At 36.4% G+C, this 27,939-nt stretch overlaps 1 protein-coding gene across 3 annotated transcripts in view; it reads left to right on the plus strand.

Annotated features, from left to right (window-relative positions):
- Positions 1 to 27,939, plus strand: part of LOC125771636 (5-hydroxytryptamine receptor 1A) — a 65,670-nt gene that overhangs the window by 7,876 nt on the left and 29,855 nt on the right. Inside the window, exons 2-3 of one of the 3 annotated variants that reach the window (XM_049442439.1) lie at positions 26,980 to 27,335; positions 27,444 to 27,563. In XM_049442439.1, the coding sequence (XP_049298396.1) occupies positions 26,997 to 27,335; positions 27,444 to 27,563 (459 nt within the window). In that variant the 5' untranslated portion in view covers positions 26,980 to 26,996. Of the gene's footprint in view, positions 1 to 26,744; positions 27,336 to 27,443; positions 27,564 to 27,939 lie in introns of those variants that run through there. The other 2 variants (XM_049442441.1, XM_049442440.1) reach the window with 2 other exon arrangements.

Here is a 27,939-nt window from a genome sequence, read left to right on the forward strand (position 1 = left end):
GTTCCTGCCCAGTTTCACGATTGTGGCCGTTTGTTTGGTGAGTGTCTTTCCTGTTCTTCGTTTTATTTTTCAAACGAAATGCCGACGGTACCGTACACTGAATTGGATGCCCTTGTCCCTTGGCTGGCAGACAAGCTGTTTTCTGCTGCTTTTCGCTTCGATGACGCTGGCGTCTTTGGGTGAAGTTAGCTTTGCACTTTTCATAAACTCATTCCTCGTTCGTTCCCGGGCTACACGTGAGCACGGGCCTCCCGGGAAACGGTACGTAGCACCACTTTGCCACCGGTATCATCTTCCTGAGGGGTTTTTTTGTTTGCAACGCTGTAAAACAGAAAGCTGGCTGGTGAGGTGTTCAATTGCAAGGATTTTCCAATGGTGAAGAAGTGAATCCGGTGATTTCACTTACACTAGCCTCCGTGCCGGAAAATGGTAGAGCGTGCTTTTACTGTACCATCATTCGGTGAAATGGTTAGTGGGGATTTCTTCTTTTTTCGGTTTCGATTTGAATTTTATTCCAATATACTCGCATCGTGCAGCTCCATGGGTGGTAACCTTTTTTTTTGTAATGGTAGATTCCGAACTGACCTGATTTTTTTGCACACAGCAATGCTCTTGACGTTTGTTTGTTATTTGATAGGGATATTGTTTTGTCAATGGCCGGATCCGTTCACCTTGGCTTTTGTAATGTAGAAAGCGAAAAGTAATTGAACAAACCTATTAAATGTCATAAGAATATCTGAAATGAATGCTTCAATGATTGGATTTTAAATTTTTTATAAATTATTCTAAATTTAATTAAAAAAGCTGCAGGCTTATTAATAACACAATGTAAATTTTTTAAAGATATTAAAGTGAAAAATAAACACGAAAAGTAGTCTTCAAATAGAAGGTAAACAGCAACGTTTATTTTTAAACACTAACGAACATACTTATTGGCACTAACCAAATAAAAGATAAATTTAAAAATTACAAACTTGAAAAACGATAAAAAAATGAACGATTGTACAAAAAATTAAAAGCAATATATAGACATGAAAACTTCTAGTCTGGCCCGTTTCCAAAATTGTACTTTTTCAAATTTATTGCGTTTGTGTGAGATTTCTTGTGCTCCATAATGAAAGATGTGTTATGATTAGAAACAAAAAATAAAAGAGCAACAATCATACTAGCAAAAAGCTTTCGATTATACTATTGCTTTAAGTACACTTTCAGCACACTTCAGTTACAGTTGTTCATCATAACATCATAACACCAGTTCCGCTTTGTACGGGCATAATACTGAAACATCCCCCGAAAAAGGGACGTATAGTGCAGGGCATCCTTTCGCTTCCGGCCATTCGTCGTTGATGCGTGCACTTTCCGTAAATCAAGTTTGATGTTTTCCGCCTCGAGTCACCGGAAAACCATACCGGACGTACGGGAGAGCAAAGTATCGGGCGCCGAACAAATCGGGAAGCGGGCACGTCTGGATGAGTTTTTAGTTTAGAGCTAGCTAATTTATGGCCGCACGCGATTCGTGCCTGCTGGTGCGCGTGGAAAAACACAGGTTAAATTCAAACGTGCACATTCCTTCCACGATTGTGCGCTTCACTGTGACTTCTTGTGATATTTTTTTATATTTTGCTTCGGATCGGTCGGATGGTCATGATAATCGTTCACTGTAGCTAACGAAAGAAATTACTCCAACGTTGAATGGTTCGAAATAAATTATGTAGAGCATCGATTAAAATCTGTTGCCAGCCGAGGAACGGATTTTACGGGAGAGATTTAGCCAAATTTAGATTAATTAGATGGAGGCAGAGCATGAACATGTTGGTTAAAGTTTGATTTACAAATTACGCTTAGTATAGAACCATAAATCAATCAAAGTATTCGATAGTTGGGGGTTAGAAAATAACGAAAGGAAGAAACGAGTTTTACAATAAATTATTAATAAAATGCGGCTAGCACAAATTAATTATTTAACTTACAAGTAAAGCAAATGAAACTAGAAAAATATAAAATGTAACCCTTAAATTACGTTTAATTTAATTAATGAAGTACAGTCATTTTATAAATAGGAAGATGTAATTTTTGAGATGTATTAATAACAAAATCTATGTATCAAAGCAAAATTGAAATAAGGAAAGCAAAAATAGATAAGAAAGCATTTAATCTTATTTGATTTTTTTTAATTAACAGAACATACATATTCTAACCAATCTTCACAATCTTCCTTTGCTCAGATTATATAGCAACAAGAACGTTAATATAGCAACAATAAGAAATTGATAGCTTTCTTAGAACGTTTAAAACTTTATCAGAATGTGAACCCAGCAGATGTTTCCACGAATTTACACTTCAATCGTCTACAGTCTTTTTTCTAGGAATGCTTTTGCGATTTCATAGGATGAAAATATGATCTTAGCTTTGTATAACGCGATTTTGAAAGAACTTATCATTGCTAATCGTCAATCGAAAAGGTTTCCAGTTTACTTATACTTACTCATTATTTCGTTTATTTTGTATATTGCATCAGCCACAAATATTATGTTGTTTTTTTAATGGTAAACAAATATATTTCCACCGGTTTTTACGTTTTGCTCAACATTTTGTGTTTAATTATTATGCAGTTGTTTTGTTTCTTTGTTTGTGGTTTTATTTTTTTGATTATTTACTAACAGTAGTGTCAGAGCTTTTCAATATTTCATTTACGTAATAAAAAAACATTTCAAATGTGTATTTTTTATATATGTGTATAATTTTATTAATACGGATTTTGGCGTGATTAAATTTATTGCCAAAATTTGTATTGACCGAATTTTGTCGACTTATGCTGATGCGTAAATGACCACAAGGCATTTCCTCTTTTTTGAGTTTGTTGTTGTTAATGAGGTTATAGTTATTAGAGCGAATTGATTGTTCAAGATGTCTTAATCTGTGGTTTTGTTGTTTTATACAAATGTGTATAATCGTACATATACTTCATCTATAAATTTTTAATACCTGTTAATGCTTTCGTTATTTTTTAACGTTTCCTATTTTAATTTTACCTTTTGGGTACACAATTAGAAAACCATTATATTTATCATTTTTTGTTTTACTATCGGTTTTAAAGATTTCAAAAGTGTTGTGTTGGATGTTTTCTTATTGTTTCTTTAATTAGCAACTTGGATGTTTTTCCATATTTTGTTCCAATTTTTTCGAATGACTGCTTTTCAACTTCTTTTGAGGTTGTTTATATTCTCATAATAATGCATAATAATATTGTTACAAGCTAGCTTACCTATACGTACATAAAATTCTTTTTATTTAACTAAATTTAAATTAGGATAATCTTCATTATTTAGTTTTCAATAAGTTTAATGTTTGTGTTAGTAAATTAATTTTGTTTCTTAAAAACGGCTAGACCGTAAAGTGTGTTAATTAACACAAATACACAACTCAATAAGATACAATTTTCAAATCACACAGAATAATCTTTAAATTTATGCATCGACGCACATAAACAAATGAACCGATGTCCCATGCTATGGTACGATTGATTTCAAACACCTTATTTGTTCGTCGTAACATAGACACAAACATTGGCGCATCCATAGAGAGGTGCAAATAGGGACCTACCTGGCCGCCTAACATCTCTATCGTGATGTGCAAAATGTATGCTCGCACTAATTTATTCGCTGTTTTCGATTCAGGACATGTTTACTGACCAACATGCAACACGGCGAAGGAGTAATATGAAAGTGAGGGAGTAACAGAGTGAAGGTAACAGATAAATAATCCTCACACAAACACACTCCAATCCGCTGTGTTTGCTACTCTTCGCGCTATTCGCACACACTATTAGAATATTCAAATTTAACCAAAAATTATTCCCATTGCATTTTTTTGTGTGTTTTGTTGGTTACGTTCAACCGTGTTCCGCACACCCGAACTCGAACAAATGGAGCAAATAGAAGCAGTTAGCTGCACGTGGAGTTAGATTTCCGATCGCAACATGGTATCCTGAGGGGAGAGAAATAAAATAGTGACAGCGTATGGTGACACAAACCTAATCGATTCAGCGTGATTCTCGCTCTGTACGCGTGTTGTGTGATTGTTGATGCGAGCGGTGGAATAAAAGGATATAAAGGACAGCAATTTAATCGATTTTTGCGACAAACACACTACACTGCAATACGGTACAGATTGACGGTTCGTGGTGATGCTGTTTGTGGTTTGGAAGAAATTTGAAATGTTTGAAAATTGATCCTGGTGGCATATAATTCATGAAATTTTCCACACCGGACATACGGTGCGCATTCTCGTGGGTGTTGTTTTATTTTGTCGTTCTTTTACAAAATAACCACTGTACATGTATGCGTGTGAGCGATAAAAACCGTCCCTTCATCTACTCGGGGGAACACTTAACGTACCTTTACAGACACTTATGTTGACACATTTCTGGAGGTTAAAAAGAGCAACTCATGCGTACAGAAATTCTTCGTACTTCGGTAGTGTGCTAAAAAATGTGTGTTTTTTTTGTTTTCCCCTCGTGCCTATTAGTATCTCAACAAATGGCAAGTTGTTCTCTGGAAATGGTAAAATGACTGTGAAGAAAAGCAATAGAAGCAACGAAACAGCGAAAGCGACGCATCGTACTGATTAGATATTCAGGCAACGGACGGTGCTCATCATAGTTTTGGTCTGCTTGCAAATGTGAAGAAAGTGCGCCATCGGAATGTCTGCTGCCTGCAGGCCAGAAGTTCCAGCAAAACCAGCGACTCGATCTTCCGGGTCCTAAGTACAATGTGCAAAATATATTTCCCTGAACCCAGCTTGTGTGTCATCTGTGCCGGGCGTCGAACGCCATTTCCGTTTCGATGGTGCATGTTGTTCTGTGACGGTCGTGCCCTGCCGGACAGGATGGCCATTGTATGGCGTGGACGGGTTGATAATTTTTAGTTTCGCTATGTAGTTGAACAAAACATGCCCGCTGCTTTGCGGCAGTGTTTGAATGCCGTTCCGTGCGGGTGCGGGTCTCACACCGTGTGGTGTGTTCAGTTTATCGATTCTTGTCATACTTTCTATTTGCATGTCAATTTCTAGGTACAGCATAGGACAAAAATGTTATCCCAGTAAAACAAATGAGACAAGCACACTTATTGATGATGTTCTTTCTAGATGTTTAATTTGGAATTCAGATAATTCACTAAAGGGGATACAACTGTAATCATAAACCTGCGTAGTTTTAGCTTTAGCGCTATTCTGGATCAACCATCATGTTTGTAAATTGTTTGTTTAGCATGTATTAATTTACGAAAAATGTGATATAGAACAATTTTTAAATCAGCGAAGAAATGTATTTTTTCACGTGTTTATTCTAGGTTTATTTATTCTAAGACAACCCTAAATAATATATTGCTGGGATTTTATTCAGTTAAACACTATTTATTCTACAAATACATTTATTCAGTTAAACACTATTACAAGATAAAGGTGGAAAGCTGGAGCAATCCATTATGTAAAAAAATATGGGGAGCTACATTTTTATAGCAACTACAGCATTATAGCACAAGAACCCTAGTTATAATTTATAGCGAAGTTAAACCGCGATCGCGTGCAATGACACTGAGCATAGAACGTTGTTTATAGCTGACATCGTCGGCCAAAAGTGACATAATGGTCGTTAGAATATGGAAAATCGAAAATCGAAAAAGATTGAACAAATGGCGTGCTTTGGGTAATTTATATAAAAATTTTAACAATAAAGACCAGTTTGGGTTCTTTATTTTGGAAAAAATGTAGCCACAGATTTAAAAAAGCTCTTTTTTATAAAAGATGCCATTAAGTAATTTTTAGGCGTTAAAGTATACATATGTACAAAATTACTACAAAAAAATCGATTTCAAATATAATAACAAAAGCATCTATATTTGAGAGTATTTCTGAACGCCCATTTTCGGTTCCACTCACTTACTTTCACCTAACGATGGTAAATTAACGCAAAATATTTGTAATACACTAGCGCCTAACCTTTTGGAAGGTACGTAAAATGAAGGACACGTAGCGGCCCGGTGGAACAGTTTAAAAGAAGTAATTATCCAGCACTTTATCCCGGCCCGTTAGTTCATCTTCTGACAGAATAATGGGTCTCGTTCTACGACGCCTTGTGCGTGATGTCTTCGCCGTACTCGACTTCGCGTACGCTAAACGGGTTTTGCGGAAGGAACAGGATTTCCGCCAGCACCGAGGTCTAAGTAATTTTGCGGTGGCGAGCCTTTTTTATTCTCGTTTTCCTATCCTTTGCTTCGGACGCGTCGAGTGAGTTAATCGGATTGCCTAAGCGAAGACTGAGCGCGGTGGAGTAATTGAAAAAGTTTAACAAGATTATTTGTAGCTTCTTGAGCGGCATGGTCGGTGGATGTGAGTATGAACCGAAGCGGTAACAGACATTAGCGATGTCGTGTGAGATTTTGCACACGCGGAATTAAGAACCGAAAATATTCCCGGTGGCTTAAATTGTTGGAAGCTTAAATTTTGAAAGATTTCTTTTTTTCATTTGTTTACAAAATTTATACCCTCAGAACATAACGGAATCTTAAAAGTCAGGTGTTCGTACAAAATAATAATTTACAAAAATGGCTACTTTTTTTAATGTTAATAATCCAATTTGTAATACAACGCTGCAATATCGCTTGGTTTGGGTTATACTTATGATCATCAATCATGAAGGCTTTTCGATCCCGACAGTAAAATCAACAATGTCGACTTATGTCAACATTAGATAATATTAGGCGCTTAGTGCTCCAATTTTGTTATGGGATTCCGTTATGGAGAGCATAATTATTTTTTTTTAGATAATTATTTTTACACTAAATATTAGAGTTTATGTGTTTTGTGCTTTATGAAAAAAATTTCCTTTATTCTATTCCTTTATACTATTATACTTTATGAAAAACACATACAAATATTCCCAATATGTGTATAGTATATTTGTTTATCATAAATTTTTTGTGTTGTAAAATGTTTAGTATGATTTAATATTTAAATTCAATACCTAAAGAGAAAGAGAAAAGAAAGATTGATTATTGTTCACACAAGTACTGTGCAATGTACCATAAACCGATATGGCATCGGTTTGGTTAAGTGTAGTTAAGTGTGTTAAGTTGGTGTTTGACATAATTTGTGACAGTGTCAATCACTTTTATTTTCGTATTACTTGTTTTCATAAGTCTACGCATCCCCATAAATCAAACGATCTTTGGTGGATGAAAGATACCGTTGACATTGACGTTTCAAGTAACAATTTAAACAGAATTTTTGGATTTACAATGACAAACATAATACTGTGTTAAGTTGAACCTTAAAGCCACTGTTTGGTGCATACAAAGCTATAAATTATATATTTATTATCAGCATATCTGTTGTGCGCCACCTCCAAGCTTTAGCGCTTTTTCTTTTATTTGTCCATTTAAGATCCATCTTTCAATTCATTCAACTCAGATCATTCTCAGATGCTCACGATATGTTACCACTGATGTGCAGTATGGAGATGGATTTATCATAAATAATCATATTTCATTCGCATCCATCCATCCGCAAGCAGATCCTTGTGAGTTTTCACTTCCATTCAGCGGTACGGCACGGATCAATCTCGCGCTCGCCGTACGCGAACGTCCTCATGTGCCACAGTTTTTCTTTACGTCTTGTCAGCCGAAGAACTAGAGTTCGAGGGCGATGTCGTGAAGTAAGCAGGTAACCTTTTCTTGTGTATCATTTGCTCTCACTCAGCACATCGCACCATTTTCTCGTTAGCACGTGTCGTCATTTTGCATAAATTTATGCTTACCCTGCTCCATCGCGGGGTCGCTTTTATCAATTCACACCGGCTTATCCATTTTTTTATGTGCCGTGAGCAGCTGATTTCCGATCGGGCAGAATATATATGGGGCGGATTAATACGTTTCTTTCTTCCGTATGCATGCATGCTAGAGTTTTATTGGTGAAATAAAAAAAAGCAACCTTGCTTGCATATCAAAACCGGCACACGATTTTGCTTAGGGCACTTTTCTTTTACCACTCACTATCATATCAATGCCAATAACTAATTCTATACGCACTGAACTCTCGCTAAAAGGACGACCGGCTTGCCTTTTATTTGCCGTCATCTTTCATGGAGCGTTCTTTTGCTGGAGCAGCTAATACTGCACCGTGCAGGTAGCTCACTCGGCAGCATATTGCATATTCAGACAAGATTTATGCCATTTCTGAAATAACTCTCCACTCTGCCAGCTGTCTACCAGCTAACAACTTGCAATGAGCTTCGTTAGCGGTTTCAAAGCGTGATAGGCTACAAAAAGGAAAAGAAAAAAAATGACATTTTAGTAAGGGAAACAGTGAGAGATGAAAACAAAAATGGAAAACTATCTCTCTTTTATAGCTTTGAATAACATTAGCGTGTGCGAATTTATTTTTGAGGTATTAGGAGTTCACAATTCACTATCAACTCTTTAAACATATACATATTGTTTTTCGTATTAAATAAAAAAAATAGATATCGATATTACTAAAACTCTATTACATTTTTATTTATTATGTTTGATAAAAATTAAATTGTTGTAGCAAAATATCCTCGAGGTGTGGATGTTTTTAAGTTTTTTTTTTAATTATATTCTTTTTATTCCTATGACATTTTAAGAATGAAATTTATCCCTGAACACAGGAATTTTAACGGTTGTAAATGACGCTAGTTATATAATGATTAATTGCAAAACTTATGTCCGCGGTGTTTTCTGTTTGCTACTATTTTAGATCACTCGGAGTGCATTAGCTATAAGATATGCGACCAAATTATGGCTATAATATGTCATCAACAATAACTTCATTGTATCGCTGAAAATCGCAATTAATAATTGTCTCAATATGTTCCTATTACGGTTAGATTGTTCCTGTAATTTAGCCATAAGTGTTCCTATTATGGCTATAGACTGTGATCCGCACATCTCCATAGGAATAATTCGATTCGTGAGGTAAAACTATACAACACGTGAAACAAATGTATTCTTCGTACTATAACCAAACAATATGATGTAAAATTTGCATACTGCCATAAGTGGACCACCAATTATGGCTATACGGTAGAAATGGAGTTTTACGATGAAAAATAAATATATTTGAATAGTTAAATACATAACAATTGACATTTTAATATTGTTTATGAGCTAAAATGATGATTATTCAATTGAAAATAACTTATATTCAACTATTTTGCTCTTAGTAAATCGATACGAATTGTGAGTCGTATTTTTAGAGAGGTTTATTTTGCATTTATTGTATAAGGATTCATCTTAAAACTAATTATGCAAATAGGTTAAACAATATTTATATTTAGTGATAAAAATGTCTCCGTGCTCTTAGAGTAAGCACACAGAGTTTCAAATGAAATGTAATAACCACTATTGCCATAATAAATTCTATGTATAGCAGTAACTCGGTCGCTTACCCTAATTCTTGTACCACATATCTAGAGTAAAAGTTATTTTCTTTGTCCAAAGCATTGTCAATAATATTTTCCTTAAATATTCTATACTTTCTTAACTATTTCTTAATTCTTTGAAAAAAATATATCGAAGTATCGTTTGAACGTTTCTTAAAAATATTAAATTAATAAGAAAACAGATAAAAAATGAAAAAGATGAAAACTTTTTAAAATGTTTTCTCTTTACTTCTACATTCTAGCTTCATTCATAGTTCTAGTTACATGCAGGAAAGATTTGCATATAAGGACAATTTTATTTGAACTTTAAACGTTTAACGAAGTGATAAGTGACAACTATACATTAAAGCAGCAATTTATACATGTTGCTATATACGGCCATCACAACCATTCAACGTCAAGTGTTTCTTTTATTTCTGCTGAAAAAAATTTAACAACCATTCATCGTCCATTTATTGAACTGAATGATGCGGAAAATGCAAATATCAAACGAATTGAGCTGGAAATTTGCAACGGTCATTGTTGCTGGTGTTTCATTTTCCCCCTTTTCCTTAATGGAAAGAGCCACGTGAAGGGAACATCATAACTATCCTACCCAGGACATTTTAGCTAGCGAGTAAAAGCTTCTAGAGCTTGACATAAAATGCACTCCTTCGTTAACATTTTTCCACGACAGAGAGGCATTTCTGACGGATACAATGAGACTGACAGATGCATGTCCTGCAACGAATGGCACGTGTTGCATTATTGCAACCCATTAATACGATAGAAAGACCCTTAGAGAAGCGATTTTTTGCTTGCTTTCTTTCTCTACATTTTAGATTCTTCACTCGCACACAAAAGACCTTTCAAGAAGCATGGCTGATGGGATACGATTGAGAATGAAAGGTGACTTTTTGCCCGCGTAAAAGTGTTCCGCCCCGAAAGCGACTAAAATTATCGCCTGTACAAAGATCTAATTCAAATCTTTTATGGACCGTAAAAGACCCGTAAACTTTAGGCACAACTTTATGCTTGGGTTAAGGGCGACCAGTATGAAGAAGATGAGAACAAACAAACAAAAAATCACACACACACCCAGCCGTGCAGTGAGCAGGAAAATTTTCCATTATTATACGCTTTCGTCCCGTTGTCTTAATACACGACCCGTGTCGGATAAATGAATCTGTTAGCTTTTTCGGCACGAAACGGGTTGACAAAAACTAAGGGGTACTTTTCTTTCACTTTCTGTCACGGTCTGGTCGGGGAATGAGTCTTCAATCTTGAGAGATTTTTTGTTTCTACTCATTTGTTTCTCGTACAAAATCTGTGACGGAATTAAATGCAAGAAAAAAAAATGGTTGTTGACAGATAAATAGTCTATCTTTGTTTCGAGGCCAGCGGCACCGTTTGGCAAATAAAACCGCAATTTTAATTTCGAAAATTTTAATAAGCAAAAATAATCAATTTCCTTTTTAATGGCAACAAAAAATGCTAAAGAATTGCTAGATCGTGTTGTGGAATACATGACACGGGTTTATAATTATTTTTAACTTTTCCTATAACTTTTTTTCTAAATATTTTTTCTTTGTTGGCAATATTAAAAAAAGTGTTTTAACTTATGCTTACTATGTATATATTTTAGATTTCTCACCTTTGAAAAAAAAATTAGATAACCATTAAAAAACTTTTAGAAAAACTTAGCATTATTTATTAACAATATAACGAAGAGATATTTAAAGATGTTCAAGCCATAATCAGGTGCAGACTGTAATGAATTTTTAAGCACCAGTTTTAGTTACCTTTTATATCCTTTTAGAATCACGTGTCCCCATAAATACGAAGCGGACAGTGAGAAGCATTATATTTAGTTTAATTAATACAGCTTATTTAAAGCTACAAAAGTTTGGTGCTCTTCGGACGACGGGCTGTGGAATGTGTCACCCGGCATTCGCAATCTTTAGTGAAACACTAAAAGTAACACACTAAACCCTCACCATCAAAGCAAGAAGAAAAGATCCACTGGTGAAAAGGCGTAACCGAAAACCGAGAGAATTATGAGAAAAGTTTTGCACATTTCTTATTCCACTCATAACCGGTTACGGTGAGTAGATACCCCACCGGTAAAGCTGCAAGCGGTCTGACTTGGACTGTCGCACACTGTGTGTATGTGCACTGTACGTGTGAAGTATGTGTGAAAAGTATCGTAGCTGGAAGGAAATTCCGTACCATCTCACTGACCGTGTCGTGGTCGTCGGTGGTTTTTTCCGAATGATGAATGTACAAACGGATCCTGTTCCCTTTTGTTGGTGGTGTCCCTTTTTACCGTGCTCCGTGCTGTTGGAAGGTTAAGCATCTAATAAAGCACGGGGTGTGTCTGTGATGAATAGTGCCACTAGCCGAATATTACACCAAAACCATGCATAACATTCGAACGGACGAGTTTGTAAGGAGACACAGCTCTAGAATGCGAACCGGCTGCGAGACAGCTGCGTTACCGTTTGAGCCAAGCAGCTACATTATTCTTATGCTAAATTTGTGGGTGAAATTGAGAGCAATAAAACCGAGAACGTCTGTGGGCGCATATCTCTTATACGTTATACGTACATGTGTCGTGTCGTTCAGTTCGATCGATGAGAGACGAATGCAATCAAACAAGCATAATACTATGGTACGGTACACTGATCGTTGCAGCCGGGTTTGTTTTTACTGCGATGCTTAGCAACGAACCATTTCTTCAGACGATTTAATGGCCGTGGTTTTTTTTATTTGTTATCAATTGAATTTAAAATCTGTTAGAAACGAACCATTGCACAATTTTGATTTGGTTTCAAACATAAATTACATGATTCACGTACAATTTTTTATCTCAATTTCTCATAAACACCCTGAACAATTCGTTTGCTTCGTATAAAATATGAATGCTTTTGAACATTCGTATTTTTACGATTGTTTTCATACAATATTTAGTTTTTTTTATGTTTGTGTGTTTTCTTTTTGTTTTATTGACGCATTTTAATAATTCGTTTTTTTTACTCATATATTTAGATATAATGTTGTGTCATTCATTACGCAATAATTAATTTATGAAACAATAATCTTTTTTTAGTTAATAATTAATTAATAAATAATAATTTAATGTAGTTCATATTCACTCAAAGTATTTTTAAATATTAATCATAAAATAGCCACAAAATAAACATGAACATAATAAACGCAAGGGCGAAATGCTACGTTACGCACTGTTTATTTTGATGTGCTTATAAGGAATCGAACGCATATCGTAAACAATGTTGTATTAAATTGTAAATTGTGTATTTCTTTTAATTATAAGCCACAAATATAACAGGTACGCTCTATTTGGAACCAGTTCCTATCTCATTTAAGGAGATGGTTTAGTGGATTATTAATTCAATTTGTTTCTCATGAAAGTATGCAATGATCATTTCAAGTACAGTGGAACGCCGATTATCCGTGCTCGTCGGAACTCAGCACTTGCGGGATAAGCGAATATCACGGATAGTAGACACAAATCTTCATATTGATAAATATTAGTGTTTAGTGTGTAATGGGTGGATTTTTTTTACTAAAGTTAAATCTTAATTTTCTTAGTTGCATTTTGTAAAATAAATCGGTTCTATTTGGTCGAACTTGAGCAAATTGTATCATTTCCTACTGAGGCTTTTAATTCATGCTATCATTGGTTTTGTAGTTAATATGTTAATTCGCTTTTGGAACTGTTTTTCCGAGCTGAACGGATAATGGGACAACCGGATAAAAGGTACCCGGATAATCGGCGCTCCGCTGTATTATAATCAGGTCATCAGTAGATAGTTATGGGACAATTTTAAAACAATAAACTCCAATATAGTCTATCATCCGCGAAAAACCATCAAAAACAAACTATTTATTTAAAAATAATAAGTTTCAAAACATTCTACACTACAACACGCTACATTCTGAAAAAGAATGAATAAATAAAAAAAATCAAATCAATTTTCAAATCCAAACCATCCGCATACTAATTCCGATGCTTTGTGCCGCAAATTATTTCTCTCATTGCATTTTACGAATGCAGCTCAGCAAGTGGTCCAAACTTTTTGGCAGTGTCGTCGACGATTGCTCTCCTGGGTTACGACGGTTATTTATGTACACACGCCTGACTGATTTTATTCGCGAAGTTAACGCTGTCGAACATCACGTCCCTAACGTCAGAGGTTGCTTCCTACTAGCGCGTTGTATCGCGTGCACAGTTTCGCTGCGTTTAATCTTCGCGTATAATGACAAAAAGACGTTCGGTACGGGTTTCGCACGGCATGGTACAAGGAAGGAAGTCGTTTTACATTGTACTCGGTGTGATGTGACACTGTGCTTTTTTGTGTGTGTGTGCTGTTATACATTAACTTGTACCGAGGATTTTGGTAACGGAATGAAATGGTTTCCCAAGTGTTTCGTTTTGCATTGGATTCGCGTTTCCAATTTGTAAAGCTGCAAGGCACATAAATTAACTACGCAAGGACGAAAGTATCGCAATGCTTTTTTTGTGTGTTCCGAGAAACACAGACAAGTGAGAAATACTTGCAAGTTTGGAGTGTGTAGTTCTGTCTAGGAATAAATTCTAGCGGCAAAAGGATTACGTCCCAAGAATGGATGGTATGGGTACGAACATCGAAAGAAGTGGAGTTAGTTTTCAAATATTCTTCTAGTAATACATAGGGATACACTCAATGCACAAAATCGATTATGAAACGATTACACTATGATGCATGAAAATAGCCCATTAAAAAGTCCAGCTCGGTTCGGTTTAGCATGTATAAAATTATATTTATGAATAGTTTCAAAACTATCATAGAAAAAAAAAACATTAAATTATGGCAATATATTTAATGTACTTGTAACTTTTTTGCCAAGAAAACTTTACGTCCGATCTTAACGCCGGCTGTTGTACATTGGAGTGTTGCAAAGTTAAGCAGGAAACCTCGACCGGATTAGTGGTGTTTCGTTTGTGGTGAACAGAGTTGAGATGGAAAATCTTTCGCTCCCATAATATCCGGCCGCCATGGGAATGGCGTCGAACTTCCTGATTCAATTCTGGTAAAGCAATTGTAATTGAATTGTCGTTAGGTTTTCATTGGCAGGTGCATTTGCCGGATTTTACACTTCATGGAGAATTACCTGACGGAAGGTATTGGAGCATTGGAACGTTATTGTAGTAGAACATATTTTTAAAAGATTTAAGGATAAATATGTTTTAATTATTTTTTAACAGCTATAAGGATAAATACGTTTTAAATATTTATATTATTATTTATTGAGTATTACAGGCTATGTCATATTGTGTTTTAATTATATATATTACACTGAGAAAAAAAATAATGAAAAGAAAATAAAATAAATAATTGATATATAGTGAAAAAATGCTTTCCACAGCTTACCTCAGCAACGGCTCAAGTAAAAATACGCACACGCTAAATAGTAGCTGCAAACGTCTCATTTAAACACTGCCATTAACACTGTATAACATTTCCATAAAAAGATATCAGAGATTCACCATCAAATCACACATAGTTGCAGGTAGACATTTGAATGCAAAACAAGTTTCGGCAAACTTCATACCTCAGAGGGATATTATTTCACGATGGAAATTTATGCTAATTAGCACTGTTGCCTTGATCGGCACGGTGAATTGTTACGCAAAGTACTATGAAAAGTAACGCATAAAATTATCCGCTTTAAAATTTACTATCGGCTGTACGCGGATTTGAGAAAACTTTTCTTCTATCATTTACCATTCATTCCCAAAGAAAAAAAGGTTTTCTTCGCAACATAATCGATATTTTAAACCTTAAGGGTTTGCGTAATGTCGGTGGCGTATTTAATGAATAGGGTAAAGAATTAATGACACTCAGTTGAAGCCTGAGTGTAAGCTTTCGTGTGAACGGGTGAGCCATTAAATTGTAAAGTTTATTGACGTTTTTTTTACTGTCCACTTCACACCGTAATGTTTAGCCCTTTCGCAGCTGCCATTTAATTTCGCATGTAAATGTTAACAACTACAAGAACTAATTTTCATGATCTTTACACGGCAGCTAAAAATGTGAGAAACTTACACTCTTGTTGCTTACGCAGTACATACATCTCCATGGAAAGTGTTACGACCTGCATCGTTACAGCTTTTTGATACCAACATTACAGAATAGTCACTGTTTCTTTTTTTTACACTTTATCGCCATTTTCTCACATTCTCAGTTCTCGAGCATCAAACGTCCCGGCCCCGAGCGGTGCCCTTTAGCTTCCCGAACTGCCGCCGGGGGGGAAAAATCGGTGACCGGAATGTGGTTGATGAGCTGGCAGTAAAAAGAAGGAAATGACTGTGCTACAATTTTATGGTCACTTCGTGTGAGGCGAAATGATGCGAAAGCAAGCCGGCGGCAACGGTGGCACCATCTTGACCCATCGGATGGCCCCGGGAATGTAGTTCGGATGGTGCTTTTGCCATCAGCAGAGCGCTTACGTCGTGTGAAACTCGTCCATCGTTCCCGGGGGAACCGTTAGGTGGGTGAAGGATTTGCTGTTTTTTTTTCTTCTTCCTTTTGCTTTGTTCTCCCGTGTTGCAGCTAAGCAAGCTTTCTCATCAAAAGTGCATTATCGTGTTTTAGGAGCGATCTTTCTTTCGTTTTTTTTACTGAAAGCGTCAAATGTGTCGAAGTGCAAGAATTTGGCGGCAAACATTCGAAGCATTCATCGAAGCAGGTTCGACTGGCATGCAGTAAATGAGGTGGAAATTTCGCAGGAAAATCCCATTGCGAGTGAACTATACGTTATGCCACGAGATGCATTAATAGTGTTGGTTGCCATATTGAAGTCACAGCTGAACTTTTGATATCGGCTATGGGACGAGATTTGGCTTTCTGGAAATTGCAATTAATCTTTGTTCTATTTTAGAACACACACACGATTAGATCTTGAGACGATTCGTCATTTTTAAAATTGCTGATTATGCTGTTTAGAAGGTTGATTTTTGGCTATATTTTACTAGGTATATTTTCATCTGTACTTATTTTTCTTTGTGAAACATTTCTGTTGTTAGTTGTTATATTATCACAGTGTTAGGATAATCCATATTCGCATTTTTCAATTATTATTTTCAACAAAAAAAATTTACGTATAATATGTTACGTACCATAAATACCTCATTAACATAAACCATATTAACAGTGGCTTTTTCCTCCATTAATTTGATGGATAATTTATTAGCCATGGAAATTGTATTTATGAAGCGTAGAATTGTGCCATTACATTGGAGTTTTTGGAGAGTTTATTGGCGATTTCTCATACTAAATTCAAAACCGTTTGCATGTCAAAAGAGTGTTTTGGGTTAAATGGATGAATGTTTTAATGTTTCGAGTTAAGTATGTTTTCCTAAAGCTATTGAAGGTTGGTTGTTGAACAAGCAGAAAATTTTCCCTTCTAGTATCTTTTTAAGAAATCGTAGATACATAGCTACAATCCAGCCAGGTTAACGAGTAATCCAGTTGGAACCACTATATTCGGAATCAAGTAATTTTGGAACATTACATGTGATGCAGACCGGCTGTTAATATTGACCGGCTGTGAAAGAGTTATTTGATGCTGCCTATCCATTTACAAAAATTTTTCAGTAATCTACATTTTGTACAGCAAATATGCATCTTAATCGCATCTTAACATGTGGCGGGAAATATCCAAAACTTTTAAGAACATATCCCGAAATATATAATGGAATATGTTTATTCTATTCGTCATCAGATCTGTAGTGGGCAGTTCGAACCGATTAAATAGGTGCAAACAGGGCACAGTACTTCACTCTGTAAAGGGAATAAAAAAAGGTAAAGGCAAGAATTGAGTTCGACTATAAAGTGGATAAAACAATATCCAATTATCAATCGCATGACATTTAGCAATACTTTGAAATTCGATTTTAATGGTTCGGTTGTACTACTCTGGCTGTCGTGGAGTAGGAAATAGAGGTACAGGTAGTTTTGAATACCACCTCCCTCTTTGTTCATCCCTCCCGTAATCCAGCAACTCGGCACGTAAGAAGTATTCTACTTGCAATTGGAATTGAGTTTGACTGGTTTATCACTGGCTAATCACTGGCTTAAGGCAAAAAACTGATAATTCAATAGTGAATATAATAATATGGACAAACAAAATAAAAAAAATCTTTCCCTACATTAATTGGTTACATCATCATATTGTAGAGATAATTGTTTATACTCCATCTACAAAGTATAATAAAAGCGTCCACTTAAAAACTTAAAATCTTACATTATGCCCTGTTGTTTTATGTTGGATGCTTTTACGTCCATAAGTAAATAACGGTCAGTTTTTCATATGTTTTTTTTTTTCACTTGTGTAATTTTTTTTTTTTTGTAAAACATGGGTCAATCAAAGTATTTACCATTTTTCAGTTTTACTTTGTTCTACCGTTCGGGTAAATATTGGATTCCATGTAGCAAACATGCTACGTCCCAATCCGGGCCCAAATCCTTGCATTACCCAAACCAGATATCCAACCAATTCTTGATCTTTTCGTACGACGAGAACCATGAGTCCGATGAGAACGGCGGGTGCAATAGAATATGAAGGGCCTATGAAGGCATTTTGGTAGTTTTTCACGGACTGTGCAATATGTTTCCGAGCGTTGTCATGCCGCAAAATGACTTTTGAAGCAGAATGATGAGTATTGTGGTCGTTTTTTCACGCAGTGTTCGCACTCAAACGCATCAACTGTGGTCGGTAGCGTTCACCAGTGATTGTTTCTCCCGGTTTCAGAGGTTCGTAATAGATGATGCCGAGCTGATCCCACCAAATACTCAGCTTTCCTTCTTTCGCGTTCAGTCTCCTCCACGGAGAAATCATCGCTTCGAAAGTGGGGAACCAATTCACGACACCTTTTTCGATTAGAGCAGCATCTCCGTAAACATTCACAAGTTTTCGATGCGCATCTGCTTCCGTTTTCTTAGATCGAAACAGAAACAGCAACACCGCATATGGCACTTACCTGGCTCAAAATTAGACATTTTCAAGAAATAAGAACTTTTACTCGCACGAACTAATCATTCATCTGTTTATACCGTTTGATTATGTCATTTTCATACTTGATTTAGGACATTTTTAGCATCAAAATCGCATTACAGTTCTGCTAAAACCATCCATTTCAAAACGGCCGTTATAAACTTGCGGACCAAATACTATTCAATCCGTTCGCTTATCTGGCCGGAACCGTGTCCCGATAAACACTGAAAGAGAAAGTTTATACTAAGATATTGTTCTGATTTTGCATTGTAGCAAATGTGTTCAGAATAAACTTGAAAGATAAGAGAATTAACAAAAAATAAACGCAGTTGAAAACAAGTTTTAAAAATAAACATACATCACAAAGCCCTCATTCACATTCAATGAGAATGCTTATCATCTAGTTTGTAAAAAAAACTAAGAAGTAAATTTAAACTTCAAGCCAAAGAGATGCTGATCGGTGTATTAATTTAACTGTCAGTATTTACTCATTACAAACTAATCCATCATCAACGGGATATCGGCAAACAAATCATGTTCTTCCATTTTGACGAGAAGTTTTCCATCCCGTTAAGCATTAAAACCAAATGTAAACTCGTTCCTATTCATCAAAACCCTGAACTCGGGTCGGGTGAAATGATTGCGTTAACATGGAAACCTTAAAAAGCGACATTTTACAAAGTAATTCCATGCTTCATCGATGCTGCCATTCAGCATCGCATTTAATGAAAGTGCGTTGCGAAAGGTGAAAAAATAAATAAATCGGAATTTCAGCGAAGGGAAAACCCATAAATATTTGATTTTCAAATTAGGTTTCACGTACAATCGACTTTACTCGGATCGACTTTACTTTGTATAAAGGTGTTTAAACGCTAACACAAAACAACTTGGTGTACCACACATTAAAGACGCGACAACATTTTGTTTAAATAATGAGCGCTTTTTGACGGTACGTAGTTTCGATTTGTATCAAAATGTTGCTATTATTTGTATTGAATTTGTGGGATTCAAGTGTTGTTGCGAGTACATTATTGCATGTTAAACTAAGTAAAACAGTTTGTTCACTTTAAATACAAACCATAGTATTTAAATTTCCCACTTTCCAGAGAAGAGCATTTTAGCATACAAAAACAACCATCCTTTTATTCACCGAACACTAAATAATAATACAATACACCAGCAAAGATAAATCTTCCATTCGATTTGTCCAACCAAAAGACATCCCAAGAATCATATCGACGGGTTCCACCAATGCCGAAAGGTCACACACACACACACTCTGTTACGGTGTGCGGGGCCACTTCTAGGACAAACTTTGGTGCGTTGAAAAACGATCCCTTTGAACGGAAACGCAAACGAAACCATAAAAGGACAAGGAAAGTGTTCCGCCCGCTGTCCGCAAATCCGAACGGGGCGTAGGATCCAAAATATCTGAGATGTGTTCTGTTCCCAATCGGAATGCGAATGCTGATGTGATCGATCAGAAGCTGGTTTTCCTTTTAACGTGGCTCTTTTTGCGCACCTCCAAGCATGGATTAGTGTTCTAGGAATTTAAGGGAGAAGAGCCACACAGAAGAAAAAAAACAATCTTTGCCTTTTCATCTCTTCCAGATATTCTTTTACTTTTTTTTTGTATAGTAAAACATTTTTACCCTTAAAAAGGAATGAAGAATTAGCTGTTTGTGATGTGTGGAGGGAAGAAAATGCTTGGTAAAAGTAAGTTGAACACCAAAAAAAAAATATCCATCTCCTCCCACTTGGCAAAGTGACTGACGGAAGGAAACCATCCCAGATTTTAGCGTTCACATCCTTAAGAAACCCTTCAAACAGGGACGAAAATATGCCTGCGGCTCCACTCTGTCATTGATGCGTCGGCATGAAATTACGTTTCGCTCGGTCTTCAACATGAGCTGATATGAAAAAAAGCTCCACTGTCGATTATCTTCGAGCCAGCCAGCACGCCAACCAACCGGATACCGCAGTAGTATGTATGGCATGATGTGTACACTTTGTTCGTTTGCTTTGCTGATGGTTCGGCAGAGGGGGAACGGGAGAGAGAGAGAGAGAAAAAAAACAGGAAAACATGTACCGGAGGTGAAATGAAAACTCCTTAATCGAATCGAAATAAAAATAAATTCCTTCACAGATCATTTTCATGCCAAAGCCAATATTCATCCCCGGGACTAAGAGTTTTCCATACAGTCCACAAGACAGTACTACTAACGGGGATTGATTCGCAGGAAGGCTGAAAATAGGCAGACACTTCGTCTACCCTTTCCGTTCGGTTGTGTTTTGTGTGTGACTGGTTTCGTTTTTTTCTTTCTGCCACTCACCAAAGGAAGTGAAAGACTTGTCCTGTAGTCGAGTATCGATGGGATTCAGTTTTTTTGTTATCTTCAAGTACAGGGAAAAAAACCAGAAGTGCTGCCCGTAGCCATTTCCCTATCGGAGTGGAAATCTTCTTGCGATTTTGGATAAGTTTTGTTGTGACATTGTGTTCGATTTTTCATGAATATTCCTTTTCTTCAGGACAGCCGAAACAGTGCAAAGCAGCAGTACTACGTGAAAAATGTGTCCTGCTCAGCATATAAGCTAAAAGAATGCAAAGAGCGAGAAAGAAAATAGAAGATAAACGAACATCTTCACAAGCCCATCAAACCCACTTACGGAATGCTGTCATTATTCCGTTCGCCAACTAACGGAAAGTTTCAGCTGTTGTTCAACGGTTGGTGCAATGTGTGTGATAAAATGTTTACCCGTACGTACAGAGTGGTTGTACCGTGTTTTCCACCAATACGTTATGTACAGGAGCACCACACACACGCGCTCGAAAATTGATACCTTCCCATCAACAATTCATGTGGCAGCGGCAGAACGAAACGCGACACAGTACAACCATCACGGTACCGGAACACGGATCGGGCATACGCACAAGAAATGTTCACGAGCAACGCCGGAAGTAGTGGTTTGCTAGTAGGGTTAACTGTAGATGTAGAATGAAATAAATAATAAATCACTGCGAATCGATCAGTAAGAAGTGGCCCACCTTCAACGGGTCCCGTTCGTATTGTGTTAATTTTCCTCTCATCAAACTTCAAGAAGAATGTATTCGATTAACATTTGTCTGACGAATGATATATAGTATTTGAGTTTTCTGGGGGTTTTCTTTCGTCGCTGGTACATGTTCTTTTTCGTGTGGGACGACCCGAACGACGTCAAAAAAAATCAGTTTCATGGTTGATCATTCACAAAACGTCGATTTTCCGATTAATCATCAGTATGAAGGGTTTGCACTTTTTGTAATAAATATTCTATAACCATTTATTAATTCAATCATTTATTTATTACTCAAATTTTATGTGATAAGTTTATTTACGTTTATCGAAAACCAAAAAAAATATAATGGACTTCAGTGAAACGTCGATTATCTGTGCTGATCAAGACTCAACGTTGTGTTTCTTAATTGTACTTTTCTTTAGTTTGTGGTTATTGCTGTAACCTTTATTCAAACTAGAGTACATTCCACCATTCACTATTCAATTTTTTTATAACTCATAAATTCTGGACCTAATATGGAAAATTGCCTTTTAAACTTTCATTTCTGACCTGCCCGGATAATAATCCCGGTTAAACAAACTTCGAATAATCTGTGTTTCAATTCATATCTTGTTCATGTTGACAAAATCATTTCGTAAAGGCGACATAAACAGAGTGCTAACTGCTCTTCAATAAGTGTGATATGAACTAAACTTTTCATATAGCTATAAATATAAAACATACTTTTTAATTAGCTTACGTTTATTTTTTCTATCCACTCATTTTCCTAGAGCAGGGTTGGTACTAAAATTTACAATTTTAATGTTGACTAATGTCTACATTTTTAATAAATCACCAAGATCGTGAGTGCTCTAGTGTCATTTTTATTTAGTCAGTTATAAAATGTTAGTTATGAAACACATTTTGTTATAAAATGTGTTTTCATTTATTTTATATTAAAACTAATCAACAATTAGCTCAACTGTTTACGCAATAATAAGTTGCATGTCAGTTGGAAATGGGAACTAGTTTGATACAAATTACACGATGCAAGTGGATAAAACCGTGGACAAAAACTACGAACATCACTGCCCTGCGTTATTATCAGCAATACAGTCAGTTATGATATATTTATTTATGATAAGCCTTTTGTTAAGCCATCTTAATCAAGTTTATTCATAGAAAAAAAACACCATCATCAGGTGTATTCATATTAAAAAGTCATTATAAAAAATAAATTAAAACAAAACCATTGATTTATAATTGATCGAGATAAGGCAAAACGCAATGAATAGAAGGCCTTTTGATTACAATATGTAGTTCACCCCAACTGGGGTTAACAAACAATACGGTGAAAATCTGTCATATTCGGGAATGAATAAATAACAATGCTTTATAACATTGAATTAAAAAATACTATTTAATCATTTTGTTTGTTTCCACTTCTATTCTGTTGTTTAGAATGACTAAAACATCAATTATTTAGACCTTCCATTATCCAACCCAAGCCTTATTGTATTTAAAAAAGAACAATGTTTGATCGATTAGCTTTCTATTCTATTCCGTTGTGTGAAACCGTTAAAACTCCAATTATTTAAACCATCCACCATTCCATGTTTTTATCTTTGATTTATTCACACTTCAAAACATCAGACACAGTTTCACCTACGCCGGCTGTGTGCCATTCATATATGTAGCTAATTGGTACCAGAGCCAGAGCAACAGCTCCCGCAGGGTGTTCAACTTTAATTTTTCCCAACACAAATGTCGGTCCTTGTAGCTTTCCACACACTGCAAAAGTGTGTTTGTGTGTGTGTCCTGAAATCCGTTTCCGTTGCAGCAAGCTTTTTTCGTATCTTTTTTTTTACACAACCTTCCCGCTGTCATGTATGTTACTATCGCTGTCCGCAAAGTGGACGCATAACTAATGAAAATGTTTTCCCATTATTCCCGCCAAGTACTTTCTGTGTTAGTTTCTTAATGGCGGTAACGGCACTATTTGTTGTTTTTGTATGGTTATTGCTGTAAATACTTTTTCCAGCCGTATTATTTAAGCTTTTCTGCCATTTATTTTAAGCGGTACAAAATGCTTTCTCTAAGCCAAAGTATTAAACATCTAAGTAGTCCAACAGAGCCCAGTAAAGAAGAATCGGACAAAGAAAGAGAGAGAGAGAGAGACTTGAAGATAAAGTTTGCTCAAATAAAAGCTCACACATTGACGTACCAATGTAGATAGAATAAAGTTCAAATATTTAACTAAGCATCTTCGTCTACTGTTCATCTTTATTTACATTTCATTTTCTTCCACAAATAACTGATTAAGCTCAACAAAAATAGTATTTGAAACTGTACAAGCAAATTTATCTTGACATACACTTGAACATCCCGTTCTAGCACTATAGTTCTGTGTGTGAGTCAAAATAGCGTATGACCCATCTTTCACACTATCATTCGAAGAAACCACTTCAAAACATCGCTCGAGAATCGTATGCAATGTTGAGTAGTTTGCATTCGAAGAAGGATGAACAAAATTCAGCTAAAATGGTGTCTTCTACCAGATAATGTCTTGTTATGTTTAGCAGCACTGTGTGATGCACAAGAGTCGGTACAAAGTCTTTATTAACAAATATAATGTAATATTTTTTTATATTCTATAACAAAACAGCAATAAGCTAATGCATCAGAACATTTTTGGAAATATTATGTAAAATGCTTTTGTAAATCTTAAGTACAATGATTTATGCAAACTTTGGCGAAACAGCAAACCAACGTAAATAAAAAATCAATAGCAGAACAAATATAACTTCACTGTATCACTGCTGTGTGGTAACATTTTGTCTCGAAATAGAATCAAAAGACGATCCCTGGTCGTGAGATAGTATAATGTCTGTGCGGTTATTTCATTCCCATACCTTCAAACCTGGGCACACTTCCGGCTCTACCAAACGCTTCGCTCCAACAGGTCGGACATTAGCAAGCACACAGCATGGGTAGAAGATGCATTGTTGCTTTTTTGACACATACACATGACACATCACAGCCGTACACGGTGAAAGGTCACCAGTACCAGCACCAGGCCAAGAAGAGACGGCCAAACGCCATCACTGGCAGTATGTTGGGTGGAAAACGGGCGACCTAAATCGGATAAAATGTTTTACTTGTACATTCGGTCGGCTTTTGGAAACGGTTTTGGTTACGGTGTACCGTGTTATTTTAAGTGGAGCAGAGACTGGTTGGCTTGTTTATTTGGATGCAGATTATGGTAGGCGGCCCGGTTGAACTTGATGACATTATGCTGGGGAATTGAGGAAAGAAAACACACAAGCTGCTTATTATAGATAGCGTATCCCGTTTCATGACACTTCCCAGTGGGAGGGAAACTTTTTTGAAAAGCTATTTTAGGCACACACACACAACCACCCTTTTGGAATATGTGGTCGGAATGGGTTAACGACTTAATAAAGTTTTCTTGGGATTTTATGAAGATTTTATGCGCCGGTGGAACAATCGAAGAAGTGGTTTTATGTACAGCCAAAAGCCAAAATACATTATGATTATGAGTTAAATTGTTTCTGTGCATGAGTTTGATTTGGCTTTTATTATGAAATTCAGGAAATAAGTTAACCAACTTAGCGATTGTTTAAACTGGTTCAATTGAAACTTTATTAATTTCGTAGTATTTCTCTGTACAAAATGATCTTTAAAAATAAAGTTTTGTGACATTGAACTAGTGAAACCTACATATTTAATTGCCACAAAACGTGAACCGAAACTGGGCAAGGTCAAATCATTGCCGATCCAAATCAAAACCGATAACTGTTGTAGAACATATAATTGATTGCTGAAAAACTTAGTTACAACTTCACACCGAAACACACCCCCTGAAAGGATTCGTGTAACTCAATCAAAATGAACCTTTGCCTAATGATTTCGGTCATCGTCACGCAATTCGAATGCATGTGCCAAGGCCAGCCTTTTGAATCTTCACACTCACAACTTTCAAAAAGGTTCGGTTGCTTTCGTAACTTTTTTCCCTTCGTCGAGTGTTTCCTCGCACGGCTTCTCTCCGGCGAAACTTCCATCGTCATTTTGTGTCAACCTTATGCCATGAAGGAACACAAACCACAAACGGAGCCTTTTCCGGTGAGCTACATGATTCGAACCAGTTTCTGTCTCTTTCTTTTCCGGCAATTGTCGCTCCTTTTCACCATCCCATCGGGGACCAGTTTTAATGATGATGTTGAAATGAATTGTAAACTGGTTATTGACCGTGGTGGGCTGTTGTTGGGAATGAATCGTTCCAACAAAAAAAAAGGGACCAATTGGTTTGTTTGACGAATAACGACAAATGAACCCAAGGGCACACCTAGCAGCAATGCATGGGAGACGGTTAATTTTTATGCAACGTTGAGCAGAATGTACCCTATTTTGGTTCGAGAACACCTTTCGACTACGCAAAAGGTTTAATGTGTTTAAAAACGCGCTAAACAAATTTGTACAGATTTAAATTAAATCAGTGACACGCCCTCGAAGAAAGCAGATTTTAATGCACTTTTTTTTCAATGAAGCTTTAATTTGTAACATAAATTTGATGGGAAGCGTGAAAGGTAACAAAGCGTTTAGAAAAAAAGTAGAATATTCAATTTTATTAGTTAAATTTTTGAGCCCATCTATTAGGATTCATAGGCATCTCTAGTAAACAAATACTTATTTGATTTGTTCTAAAATGCGAAAAATTTTACAGTAGAGCTAGTAATCAAGAAATATTCTCTCATGGTTTTATTTTTCGGTTCATGAAAATAAACATTTCGTAATATTCACTATTGGTGGAGACGCCTGGTCATTCAACAGAAATGGAGACGCCTGGTCATTCAATAGAAATGGAGACGCCTGGTGTATGAAGTGTACTATCAAAATTGTTAGTTTTTACAAACAAATTAACTAAATTTTATGATTTAAACACTGTTCAATTACTATTCAACCCAATTTTTTTAATTTTATTTGCAAAAACCGGGGCACAAAAAAAAGGAATTACGGCCTAGTGAAGTTAGGCCACATGGTTAACCTAAGTTTTTTTTTGTTTTTTGTTTTTTTTGTTTGTTTTTTGTTTTTTACCTTCCTTTTATCATACATGTTATTTCCGTTTTGTACATTTAATAAAAAATCATTGTTGAACAAAGATTGTACTATGACAACATATTTTACTTGGCGTAAAGCAGAGCGAAAATGATAAATGTGCTGATTTTTTATTTGCTTATGAACAGCTTTTATGTAAAATAATCACTTGGAACGGTGATTAGCACCACATGCTTACTAAAGCGCTGCTAATGGTTACATGGAATAGAACTACGTGAAATCATTTTTTCCAAACAAAACAAAAAAATCTACCGTCACGCAGTCATTTATCATCCTTTTGTATTCTCTTATTTTATTTGCCTCCACAGATAATGTTGCCGCTGTAATGGATCTGAAGGCTGGCAAACATCTAGTAGCACCAGCGATAAACAATATCAGTTGCACCAACAATCGGTCAGAATTATTCCAGCATACAGGCCCGTTCGATGTCATACAGGCGCTGTTTATAGTGCTGCTAACGTTTCTAGTTATCAGTGCGAATCTGATGGTGATACTGGTGATCAACAGTCGCCGTTATGCGGCGTACATCCATCCACAGCCACGCTACCTGCTGACGTCGCTGGCCCTCAACGATCTGGCCATCGGGTTGCTGATCATCCCGTTCAGTGCCCTACCTGCCTTACTACACTGTTGGCCTTACGGGGAAATTTTCTGCCAAATTCAGGTGAGACCGTACGAACGCTACGTGCGAACTGCTTTTCCGAAGTTTTGTAAGAAACGGTTTCTCTCCCTGTCTCTCTCTCTCCCCTTTCTTGCTTTCTTAACACCCAAGCAGGCACTACTACGAGGAGCTTTATCACAACAAAGTGCTGTTATATTGGTGTGCATGGCAGTTGACCGCTATCTGTGCGTGCTACATCCACGAATATATCATAAGCGATCCAGTAAGAAGGTGAGTGAAAGCAGCCCTGGCATCGTTTCTATCGAAATGAACGATAAAATTGTGTCCGAAACGGTGTCTAAAGACATTCTTTATGGGAGAGAGATTTCACGAGCGGGTCTTATGTGACATGTTGCCGCTACACTTACCGAGCTGAATTAAGCCATTGAATGGTTTATGAAATCGACCGTAAATGTGTACGATTCGGTCGTGTTTACCACACACACACACACACTCACACGGCTGGAGCTTCTTCCCATCCGTCCGCTGTGTGCTGCTGTATGATAAATGGCAATAAAAATACAATCAAACATCTCAATAACATACATCCACTTTACCGAAACGTGGAAGTGATCTTGAGGCTATTTTTATGTTTGTTTTTTGGGGG

The sequence above is a fragment of the Anopheles funestus genome, chromosome 3RL, assembly GCF_943734845.2.
Source record: "Anopheles funestus chromosome 3RL, idAnoFuneDA-416_04, whole genome shotgun sequence".
Lineage (NCBI taxonomy): Eukaryota > Metazoa > Arthropoda > Insecta > Diptera > Culicidae > Anopheles > Anopheles funestus.